The following is a 12,461-nucleotide window of genomic DNA, read 5'->3' on the forward strand; positions in this document are numbered from 1 at the left end:
GTCTGTAGCATAATCTCCCCCCCCATAGGCAGTCTGTAGCATAATCCCCCCATAGGCAGTTTGTAGTATAATCTCTTCCCCCCCATAGGCAGTTTGTAGTATAATCTCCTCCCCCACATAGGCATTCTATATTATAACCTCCCCCCCCCCATAGGCAGTCTGTAGCATAATCTCCCCCCCATAGGCAGTCTGTAGCATAATCTCCCCCCCCCATAGGCAGTCTGTAGTATAATCTCCCCCCCCCCCATAGGCAGTCTGTAGCATAATCTCCCCACCATAAGTAGTCTGTAGTATAATCTACTCCCACCCATAGGCAGTCTGTAGCATAACCCCCCCCCCATAGGCAGTCTGTAGCATAATCTCCCACCCCATATGCAGTCTGTGGTATAATCTCTCCCACCCCATATGCAGTCTGTAGTATAATCTCTCCCCCCCCCCATAGGCAGTTTGCAGTATAATCCCCCCCCCATAGGCAGTCTGTAGTGTAATCCCCCCCCCCTCCATAGGCAGTCTGTAGTATAATCTTCTCCTCCACCATAAGCAAAGTATGTAGCATAATATCACCCTCCACCAATAGGAAAAATAAATAAATTAACACTGTACTCACCTCTCCTCCTCGTTCCCTCGCTGCTCCAGCGCCCGGCCGGCACACATCTTCAGCACAGCGGCCTGGCGCCAGGTGATGATGTCATTGACATCAGACGCAGAGGGGAGACTGATGGGAGAGGGAGCGTCGCGCTCCTTCTCTCATCAGTTAACTTGCGGCGGTGACGGGCTGGGGATCCTGATGCTGGAACCGGGCCCCCCCCCCTCCTGCTCAAGGGCCGCATATCGGCCGCCTGGCAGTCCAGGGACAGAGTCTCTCTGCTCTGCCCGGAGTGTAACTGTAAAGTTGTGCTGTGCACACCGATACAGTTACAGTAACGTAGCTCCGGGTGGGCCCCCTCAGTGCTCTGCCCCCCGGTAGCTACGTTATTGCTTAAAATTATAGACTGTTCATGTCTTAGTCAGTGGGAAAACTTACAAAAACTGCAAGGGTTCAAATATATTTCCTTCACTGTATATTGATTCTGATTATATCTATTTTAGCCCTTAATAAGATATATAAATATCTGCAGTAACTTATATGAATCTCTTGCATTATATGTTTTCCCTTATAGGTGTTAATATCGCACCTACTGTGACATTTATTGGTTCCCGTTGTGGCATTTTTTGTAAACTGCAGCAATATCTTATCCTTTCCTATGCCGCGCCGGCGCCTCCTCCAGGTAACTGACTGTTGCTGTGACAGCGGGGGAGCGCGGTCCGCATCGATGGACTCGTACTGCTCATGCACCTGTACGGGGCACTGTTTTAGACGTCCTGACATTATCTGAGTTCCAGGACACATTTTCAAATCGTGATCTTGACCTCTTGTGTCTGGAATACCTGCACATGCGCCCTGGAAGATCCTGCTGCCGGCGTCCATGCGCTATACACCATTTGGGGACACTTGTCCTCACTGCATTAGCCCTCTAGCATTCTGGGAGTGTGTGATGTCATCAATATGGTCCCTTTATAGAGTGAAAAAAGCCTTCAGCTATACACATTATCAGCTGCACATCTATTTCCACTGTCTACAGATATTAGCTGACACATCTCCTCACCATACTGTGTTTTTCTATATCTCGTATTGTTTGGGATTGTTTTTAAATGGATTAATAGATATTGATATTTTAGGGGATTTCTTTGTTAGCTGTAACAATAGCAATAACAGTGTTGGGAAGTAGAGACATACACCTGTGGCGCCATTGAGGGTTCAGTCGCCACAGGGGTACTGCACCTCAGAACGAGGTGTGGTATCTCCTCTCCCAGGTAAGGATGAAGTACTACACAGGACCCCAACCACACACTCAACACTACACCACTCCAGTTCTCAAGGGGGTCTAAAGCACCATAGTGCTGCCCCGGGCCTGAATGGAGGAGTTGGGGGGAACCAAAGTTAGGGGGAACCACGTAGTGAGTGAGGGTGGAGGAAGAATTTACCTAAGCACTTTATTAGAATTCTATATAACTGGAGGCCATTTTAATAACAAGGTCTTTGGTCGTGGGTCTTTGGGACAGCAAGTCAGCACAAGGCTGCAGCCGGCTGAGGGTCCACGGTCCCCGGTCTCAGGCCTCGAGACGGGGGGGTCGGGGCAGAGTTATAACCGGCTCTGTCCCCGGTCAGGGTCCAAGCAAGAAGGCCCAGGAGGGGAGCAGAGGAGATAGGCTCCACAGGCGAAAGGATCTCAGGGGGTGCGGACGGAGCAGAGTCGCCACCTGCATACCTTATTCTGGCCCTGCCAGAGAGACCCTGCCGCAAGAGGGGGTACCGGTCCCCGATTATCTGACGTTGCACTTTACGTCTCTGTCGGAAAAGTCCGGAGGCTTATGTGGATCCCAGGGGGATACGGACGGAGCAGAGTCGCCATCTGTATGCCCTAATCTGAGTTTATCCAGAGGGACCCGGCCTTAAGCCCCCATCACACTAAGCGAGATCGCTAGCGAGATCGCTAGCGAGATCGCTGCTGAGTCACAAGTTTTGTGACGCAACAGCGACCTCAGTAGCGATCTCGCTACGTTTGACACTTAGCAGCGACCAGGCCCCTGCTGTGAGATCGCTGGTCGTGTCGGAATGGTCTGGACATTTCTTTGATCGTTGAGGCCCCGCTGGGTAGCATGCATCACTGTGTTTGACACCTTACCAACGACCTTGTTAACGACCCAGACACAGAAACACATAGGCGTGCATCGTTATACAGATCGTTACGGGTTGCCGCATCGTTGCTTTGTCGTTGGGAAGATCTGACTGTTTGACATCTCACCAGCGACCACATAGCGACGCAGCAACGATCCCTGACAGGTCGTATCGTTGTCGGGATCGCTGTAGCGTCGCTTAGTGTGACGGGGCCTTCACGCCACGTTCTCACCACAAGTCACCAAGAAGGGCACCTAGTCGGTCCGGGAACTACACGTTACCCACAAGGGACATCGTAGTACCTGTACGGGACTCAGTGGGGACACAAGGCGGGAGAAGTTGAACCAGAGAGGAACACACTAGAGCGGGGGTCCTGATAAGTGCTCCTGAACTATCTGGAGAGTGCTGAACCCCACCCTGGCGGCCGCAGCTCGCTGTGTGACAGCGGAGAGGAGCTCTGAGCTGACTAGACACCAAAGTGAGTAAAGACTTGGATGACTTCAACTACCGCCTCTGTCCGTTCTTTCCTCCGCGGCGCCGAGTCGTCCCCATCCCCTGGGCGCATCACACCGACCCATAAGTGTCCTCTCTTGCTGGAATGGTGCCAGCCCTGCCTTCCTCTGGTGGTGGGCTGTGGATGACGCTGTTTAAACTACTGTGTTCATGTTTTGGACCTAGACTTCTTTTACCTAATAAAGAGTTAGTTACTTTCTATATATCTGTGGGCTCATGACCATTTCTTTTTTTTTTGTCTGATGTGTGATCTAAAGTATATAGGTTTTATTAGTAGATGTTAGGAAAAAAACAGAATATAATAAAGATAGTAACACGTTAATGATTCCACACTACTCCTGAGCCACCACTGCTTGAGTCCTCCACCAGTCTCTCTATTTCCTGCTCAGTCCCAACAATCTTGATACCTGTGGCCAATTAGTTGTTGAAGCAAAGGCCATCATAGCCAGTGATTGGGAGAATGGAGGAGATGACTTGGTCAGCAATTCAACTTATGCTCCACTCTGTACGAGATGAGAGAATATTAAATCTGCAAATTTTATTTCATCATGTTTCCTCTTATTATCTCCAGTTATTGTATTATTACATGGAATTCTTTATGATGTTACATCGGCTCATTTTCTTCACATTCAGGTCCCTACCATAGCAGATCTTCCCAGTGGAGTTCTTCTATATCTAGACAATTTTTCTGATTTACCCATCAAGGATGGATATGGAGAAGAACAAAATGGTGGAGAGGATATTACACCTCACCCTAGAGATTATCTCCCGGCTTACTGGAGAGGTGAGAGATTCTGATGACGTCACATTACATCATTCTTATCTATGGGAATAACAGATGGACAGAACTGGAGAGGTGAGGACTCTGGAAATGTCTGTAGTGAGATTTATTAATGTGTCTCTCCATAACCAGGATTACATAGTAGTGAAGAAGACCTCTAGTGAACTCTGTCAGGACCCTGTGTCTGAGGGATGGGGAAGACCCCTGAGCCCAATCACTTGGCCTCCACCTCACCCCCTTATACATGAGGACATCACTGGCCAGAAGATCCTAGAACTCGCCTACAAGATGATTGAGCTGCTGACTGGAGAGGTGACACTGCTGGGAATACTGGGACGTTATACGGTATTGCTATGAAGGGAATGTGGGTGATGACCGTATCATTGTATGTGTCAGGTTCCTATAAGGTGTCAGGATGTTGCTGTCTATTTCTCCATGGAGGAGTGGGAGTATTTAGAAGGACACAAGGATCTGTACAAGGACGTCATGATGGAGGTTCCCCAGCCCCTCACATCACCTGGTAATAGACAGGACTAAATAAACACGTCCTATAATTATCTGTATGTAAAGAATGAATTAATTCCCTGTTTGTGTTTTCTCCAGTTCTATCCAGTAAGAGGACAACACCAGAGAGATGTCCCCATCCTCTTCTTCCACAGGACTGTAAACAAGAAGATCCCAATGTTCCTCAGGATCATCAGGTAGATGGAGAGAAGGTGTCATGAGATCTCCCCTATGATGTGTAGACAGCTGTGAAGGTCTTTTGCTCAGTCTTATATTATATGTTTTATACTTGTGTAATGAGAACGATGGAGATGGCAGGATTAGAGCTGATCATAGATGTGACTTCTCCATCTGTCTGTGACTTTTACAATATTTGTTTCAGGGTGAAGATCTGACCCATATTGATACTACAGAGACATATGTGTGGGATGATGAGCGGTGTAAAGAGGAGATTCCTACATATGACTATCCAGGTGAGCAGTGACCACTAAATACAGAGAAGTCACAGATTCTTCTCAGTCATCAGCTTTCACTGCTTTATCAGACAATCATATGATCACCATTCTGCTGTTATATCCCTGATGTTCCGCCACCCAATACTTTTTAAATTACTTTGGGTATTGAAAGCCCTTCTTCTATAGAGATTACAACCTGGAGGATCCACCAACCTCCTGGCATCAGAAAATGCTGACCCTTACCTGCCCAGATCTGTAAACTACTAAGCCAAATGACTGCATAAGTAGAATGTGCTGAGAAGTTAGGAAAAATCATTTTTTTCTTAATCAAATACATTTTTATTGAACATATTCTGATTAGACAATATTACTCAAGGCATCAGAATACAATAAGAAATATAACATATCCAATCAAACCCTCAATCCCCCCACCCGCCACGACAGCATTCCCCTCCCCTCTGTTATATCATAAAAACAAAGTAATTCTCAATTACCCTTTATGGTAGAAACCCAGAAGTTCATTGTGCAAGTAGTAGTTTATAAAGTATCTTACAGGTTTGGAATCATTCCTCTCACAGTCCCTTATATTGTATCCATGGCATCCACATTTTTTCATATATATTCTGTTTCCCTCTTTTTTCATATATACCTCTTTCCAACTGTATAATGTGCGCTACCCGCTTAGAATATTCTTCACCCGAGGGGGGATCAGCCCCAGTCCAATTTCTTGCAATTAATTTCCTGGTGCAGTAAAGTAACCTAGCAATGGCTATTTTTTTATTTTTATCAGCTAAAATTTCTTCCACATAGCCCAGCAAGCATGTAACAGGGTCTCCAGAGACACCGCATCCATACGACCCTTCAATCATAGCAAGTACCCCAGACCAGAACGTTGATAGCCTAGGGCACGCCCACATCATGTGGAATATACCTGCCTCACCATTTCCACATCTTGGGCACTCTGAGTTTCTCCTCAACCCCATTTTGTGCATTATTAGCAGTGACCTATAAACTCTATGAATTACATAAATGTGTGACAGTCTTGCAGGATCGCTCATGGAAAGCTTGGGTATATACTCCAGGATGTTCTCCCATATATCATCTCTTATGTATCCCACTTCCACTTCCCATTTACTCTTGGCTCTCAGTGGAAACTCCAGAAGAAATGTATGCAGAACATCTCTATACGTACCCGAGATTACTCCCCTGGTACCCCCCTCCTGACAAATATACTCCAGTACCAGATCTGCCTCCACTACCAGTCGTTGTTTGACTCTTTGGGATCTAATTGCATGTTTAACCTGCCCGTAGTGATACCATTCTGTTTTTGGCAGTAGGAATTCACTCTGCAACTGTGAGAAAGGTTTGAGTTCTTCCCCCTCCATTATTTGATGCATATAAGTTATTCCTCTATCTGTCCACTCTCTTATAGTGCCAATTTTTTGTATCTCCGGGAGATTACTATTATTCCATATGGGTGTAAACTTGGTTAGTCCCCTTACCCCTCTCACCTTCTTTAGTGTGTTCCAGATTTTATGTATGAGATCTAACGTAGGCATGTTTTCTCCCAACCTTTTCACGTCACCTCCCTCCAGGCCCTCCAGTAACAGTCTTTCATCCATGTAGTGTTCCAATGTTCTTTTAATAGATCCGCCAGACCCGGAGCATGACCACCCTCTAAAGTGCTGAATCTGAGCCGCCAGAAAATACACTGCCGGGTTCGGCAGCGCCAATCCACCCTCATCTTTGGGTCTTTGAAGGATTTCCAGTCTTATTCTTGCCTGCTTCTTCCCCCATACCAGAGCTCTGAACAACACATTCAAAGACTTAAACTTCTTTTTGGATATCCACATAGGCGCATTATGTAGGACATACAACAGCTTGGGCATCAAGATCATTTTAAAAAGGTTGATCCTCCCCACCACTGTTAAATGCAGCTTAGTCCAGATCTCTATTTTGGCTTTCAATTTTTTGAGTAATGGTGCTAAGTTGATATTGAGGTATTCTGAAACCGGCAATGATACCTGTATCCCCAAGTATTTAAACACTTCTTTACACTGCAATGTATTTGCTTCCTTATCTCTATCTGTCCACTCCACCTCCCGATCCACTTTAAACAAAACTGATTTGGACCAATTAATCTTCAGCCCCGATATCACCCCGAACCTCTCGATTATCTGCATGGCACAACTCAATGACTCAGATGGATCTCCCAGGAACAATAAGAGATCATCCGCATACAGAGCAATTTTTTCCTCCAATCTTCCATACTTGAACCCTTGGACCTCCCTCGCTTCCCTGATAACTGCAGCTAGTGGCTCAATTGCTATGGCAAAGAGGAGCGGCGACAGTGGGCATCCCTGTCTGGTTCCCCTTCCCAGATGGAACGAGGAGTACATCGCTCCATTAACTCTAATTTTGGCCGTAGGTTGGGTATACAACAATTGCACCCACTCGATAAACCGTGTTCCAAAACCAAATTTTTGCATGACCCTCCACAAATATTCCCATCGTACGCTATCAAATGCCTTTTGGGCATCCAGTGAGACGATTACTCTACGACCTGGGTTATCAGCCTGCAATTGGAGATTAAGATACAATCTTCTTACATTTACCACCGTAGATCTGTTGGGCATGAACCCCGACTGATCCGGATGTATTAAGGAAGAAATGACCCCAGTTAGCCGATTAGCCAAAACTTTTGCCAGGATTTTAACGTCAGCTGTTAATAATGAGATTGGTCTATATGATTCAGGTACTCTGGGGTCCTTCTCCTCCTTGGGGATCACCACTATCACCGCCTCCCTCATAGAGGCCGGCAGCAACCTTCTCTCATTGGCCTCCTCAAATACTTTTAATAATTTAGGAAGCAAAAGTTCTGCAAATTGCTTGTATACTTCTGACGGTAGCCCATCCATACCCGGGGCCTTCTCATTGGTCATGCCATGCAGAGCAATCTCCATCTCCTCCACAGTAATAGGGGAGTCCAACCTCTCTCAGCTTTCGTTGTTTAGCTTAGGGAGCAATCCTAACCCCAAGAAATTATCGATCTCCTCATTTGCTATTTTTTCTTCCAAGGAGTAAAGTTTTTTTTATAAAAGTCCCTAAAGACTTTCAGTATCCCCTCCAACTCTGTAACAGTCTTCCCTTTTCCATTCACCATTTCATAGATAAACGAGTTACTTCTTTGTGCCGAGGCTATAACGGATAATAGATGTCCCACCTTCTCCCCCTCAGCATAGAAACTGGCTTTCTGGAACGCCTGTGTTTTTGCCATTTTATCTAGTAAAATCGTATTTATCTTATCCTGCATATTCCTAAGGCCACGCTGTGTTTCAGGTGTGTTATTGTTTATAGCTTCTTCCTCCGCCCTTCCCAATGCTTCCAGACTTTCTGTTTCTTCTTTTTTAGTTTGTGATTTACGTCTACAGATATCTCTAAATAAGAGCCCTTTAAGAAAAGCCTTCATCGCATCCCACTCAACTAATTTATCTGTACTACCGTCATTATGAATAAAATATTCTTCCACTTCCTCCTCTATCTTCTGAACATTAAGATGTTGTAACCAGATAGGATGCATTTTCCACCCTTCCCTGACTACTCCCCTCTGAGGCCCATACCCAATGGTTACCATAACTGGACTATTATCTGAGATCACCCTAGGGAGATATTGTACCTCTCCTATCATAGCATCTGCCAATCCATCCGCTAACGCCAAATCTGTTCGTGATAGCGTGCCATATGATGCAGAATGGCATGAGTAGCACCGTTTCTCTGTATTCCTGGCCCTCCATGTATCAATCAAACCAATTTCTTTAATTAAGTTACCAAAGACTGTATTGGTGCTGTCTTGTACACCCAGTTGCCTCTTACTCCGATCCCAAAAAGTGTCTACTACATTATTAAAGTCCCCTACCATTAGTAGCAGCATCACTCTACCTCTTTCAGCATATTCCCGCATTACTCTAATTTTAGAGCTAGAATAAGGGGGGGGATGTAAAGTGCCACCATGCACATCGGCTTTCCAAAAAACACCCCTTTAACTGCCACCCCTTGCCCCTCTGGATCAATATAAGCGTCAATTTCTTCAAAGGGTGTGGATCTATTAATTAAAATTGATACTCCTCTAGCATAATTGGAGAAAGTAGAGTGATATGCCTTTTGTATCCACCTTCTGTTTATAATGTGAGCTGTTTCCTTTTGTAAATGGGTTTCTAAAAGGCATATCACCGAGGCTCCCCGATCCTGCACACATTTAAATATTGTCGCCCTTCTTGTTTTCTCCAAACTAACCCGTAACGTTCCAACTCATAACTCTAAAACTACCCATTATATGTAATTAGCAACATTCCCTTTATTTTACCATTTCTCTCCCCAGCTGTCGATTCCCTCCTCCCTTCCCCCCTCCCCCCTCCCCTTCCACTCTCCCCCCTCCCCTTCCCCTCTCCCCCCTCCTCTTCCCCCTCTTCCACCCTTCTTCCTCCACCCCTTGTATGCTCTCTAAGAGCTGTGGGTTCTCCACTCCTGATCCAGTCATCCAGATGAAGTCCTCTTCTCCTAACCTCCTTTTTATACCGCAGCACATACCAAATATGCCTCTCCTCTCACGTTATCCCCCCTCTCCCTCCCGCCATGCTTTAGAATACTTTCCACATTTTGTCTCAGTAATAATAAAGAAAGTTAAAACTATGTACATTTCACATTAGTGCAATATATCTGTGGTTTCAAATAATATTTGCCACCGCCCTGCCCTCCGACAAGGGCACAAATTGAACCTAGTAAAAAACAGGGACCATCTGGGCTTGCCTAGGGTGGAGACGTTTAGCTGACTGAAGATATGACAGGTTCTTATGGTCAGTAATGAGATGGACAGCCCCCTCCAACCAATGTCGCCATTCTTCGAATGCCAATTTGATTGCCAAAAGTTCAATATTACCCACGTCATAATTTCTCTCAGCCGAAGACAATTTTTTAGAAAAGAAGGAGCATGGATGCCATTTACCAAGGGATGGACCCTGAGGCAACACAGCCCCAACCTCCATATACGACGCATCCACTTCCACAATAAAAGGTTGGGAAACATCTCGTTGACTGAGTATAGGTGCAGTGGCAAAATAATTCTTTAAGGAAGAAAAAGCCTGGAGGGAGGCATCCTACCATTTGGAAAAATCAGACCCCTTCTTAGTCATGTCCGTAAGGGGTTTCACAATTACTGAGTAATTTTGGATGAATTTCCTTTGAAAATTAGTAAAGCCCAGAAAACGTTGTTGAGCCTTCAGATTCTCGGGACGGTCCCAATCAAGGACTGCATGGATCTTCTCCGGATCTATCCGAAAACCCAAAGATGACAACAAGTACCCCAAAAACTCCAGCATGAGAGTCCCACAGCCTCCCCATTTCCAGCTTGAGAACCCCACAGCCTCCCCATTTCCAGCTTGAGAGCCCCACAGCCTCTCCCCATGTCCAGCATGAGAGCCCCACAGCCTCTCCCCATGTCCAGCATGAGAGCCCCACAGCCTCTCCCCATGTCCAGCATGAGAGCCCCACAGCCTCTCCCCATGTCCAGCATGAGAGCCACACAGCATCTCCCCATGTCCAGCATGAGAGCCCCACAGCCTCTCCCCATGTCCAGAATGAGAGCCTCACAGCCTTTCCCCATGCCCAGCATGAGAGCCCCACAGCCTCTCCCAATGCCCAGCATGAGGGCCCCACAGCCTCTTCCAATGCCCAGAATGAGAGTCCCCTAGCCTCCCCATGTCGAGGATGAGACCCACACAGCCTCCCCATGTCCAGCATGAGAGCCTCACAGCCTCTCCCCATGTCCAGCATGAGAGCCTCACAGCCTTTCCCCATGCCCAGCATGAGAGCCCCACAGCCTCTCCCAATGCCCAGCATGAGGGCCCCACAGCCTCTTCCAATGCCCAGAATGAGAGTCCCCTAGCCTCCCCATGTCGAGGATGAGACCCACACAGCCTCCCCATGTCCAGCATGAGAGCCTCACAGCCTCTCCCCATGTCCAGCATGAGAGCCCCATAGCCTCTATATGTCCAGCATGAGAGCCCCACAGCCTTCCCATGTCCAGTATGAGAGCCCCATAGCCTCCCCATGTCCGGGATGAGACCACCATAGCCTCCCCATGTCCAGCCAAACATCCCATACACATGAAAAAAAGGAACCCCACATACTCGCCTCGGTTCCGTGCTACCGGCGCTCTGGCTCTGCTCCGGTCTCTGGTGCACTGACTCCCCGGAGTACATAGCAGACGCGATGAAATGATATTATTGCATCAGCTATCTCACACGCTGATTGGTGGAGGAATGGGCCGGAGGCGCAGATGGAGACAGACTTAAGAGGAGACAGCAAGAGTGCTTGCACGGTGCGGCCCGGGGGCCATTGTTTTCCAGCCCCTCGGCTGTCTCTGACCGAGGGCCGGACTGGAACAGCCAGAGGGCCGGATGTGGCATGTGGGCAGCACTTTGCCAAGGTCTGACATGGAGAGATGTCATAAAACCAGGGCTTGAGGCATGCCAACACATCTCCTGCAGCTGTGAATAAATGTATATAATAGCCAACAGCCACACACAGCTTAGGTATATATCATGGCACAGGTGTGATTGTTTTCTATGTAGCTTATCGCAATCCTCTATGAAGTTAAGTCAGTTTTAAAAGAAATTGAAAATTTAGGATAAAGGGAAACTCTGTTGTTATTGTACAGAAATTCACACTTGGCCCTCATTGCACATTTCATGCTGTCGATCATAAAAGTGAAGTTTGGCCACAAAGACTGGACCTGGTCGTGTAGGGACCATATGAGCACATTCAGCAGCACAGAAGAAAAGGTAGATTCATCCAATAAGATATCAGGGTTCTACGAAGGTAATGTGGCACCCCAGAGGGTCTGGTTGCCACAGTGGTATTGCTTCCCTCAAAAGAGGTAATACCATGTCTGGAAGCAAGCGGGGGCCCTTTTTGGTCAGGTACACTATACATGCAACATTTTCCGGGCTCCAGGCCAGCAAGGGGAGTTCCTCCCCTTGGCAACTGGATATGGAGGCGGGGTTAGTTTAGCTTAGTGTCAGGAGTTGTGTTTAGGACATCGAGGAGAGAGGAGCTAGGGACTGGAGCTGGCGATAGCTCGTCCTAGCTGGACTACACAGAGGACCAGACACCAGAGTCTGAGGCTGTGGGACCCTTCAGGCCCAGCAGCAGATACCGTAGGGCAGAAGATTGCAGGTCTCCTGGCCCCCATCAGACGCCCGGAGGCTCAGCAGCACCGAGGGACCAGTAGGAGGAGCGAAGCATCCACAAGGCCCGAGATGCCAGCCATACGGGTGAGCACAGAACGTTACTCTCAGGGACGTGGGCTACATCACAGCTACAAGCAGAATAGCCAAAGAGAATAGTGAGAACGGCAGGCCTACAACTCCACCTGCCCAGGAGGACTCTATGCTTGCTCCCAGACTGACCAGACTCTTATCTCTAGCCAGTA

The 12,461-nt window shown here is 47.3% G+C and overlaps 1 protein-coding gene across 3 annotated transcripts in view; it reads left to right on the top strand.

The window, feature by feature from the left end:
- The window catches only part of LOC141271778 (uncharacterized), a 76,804-nt gene that overhangs the window by 44,190 nt on the left and 20,153 nt on the right, over positions 1–12,461 (top strand). For all 3 annotated transcript variants that reach the window (XM_073681912.1, XM_073681911.1, XM_073681910.1), the window contains 5 exons: positions 3,866–4,016; positions 4,146–4,325; positions 4,410–4,533; positions 4,617–4,714; positions 4,900–4,990. In XM_073681912.1, coding sequence (XP_073538013.1) covers positions 3,939–4,016; positions 4,146–4,325; positions 4,410–4,533; positions 4,617–4,714; positions 4,900–4,990 — 571 coding nt within the window. In that variant the 5' untranslated portion in view covers positions 3,866–3,938. The remainder of the gene's footprint in view (positions 1–3,865; positions 4,017–4,145; positions 4,326–4,409; positions 4,534–4,616; positions 4,715–4,899; positions 4,991–12,461) is intronic.

This window comes from Phyllobates terribilis, unplaced genomic scaffold, assembly GCF_046119375.1.
Source record: "Phyllobates terribilis strain yellow unplaced genomic scaffold, ASM4611937v1 Scaffold_5__5_contigs__length_657084704, whole genome shotgun sequence".
In the NCBI taxonomy this organism is placed as follows: Eukaryota; Metazoa; Chordata; class Amphibia; order Anura; family Dendrobatidae; genus Phyllobates; species Phyllobates terribilis.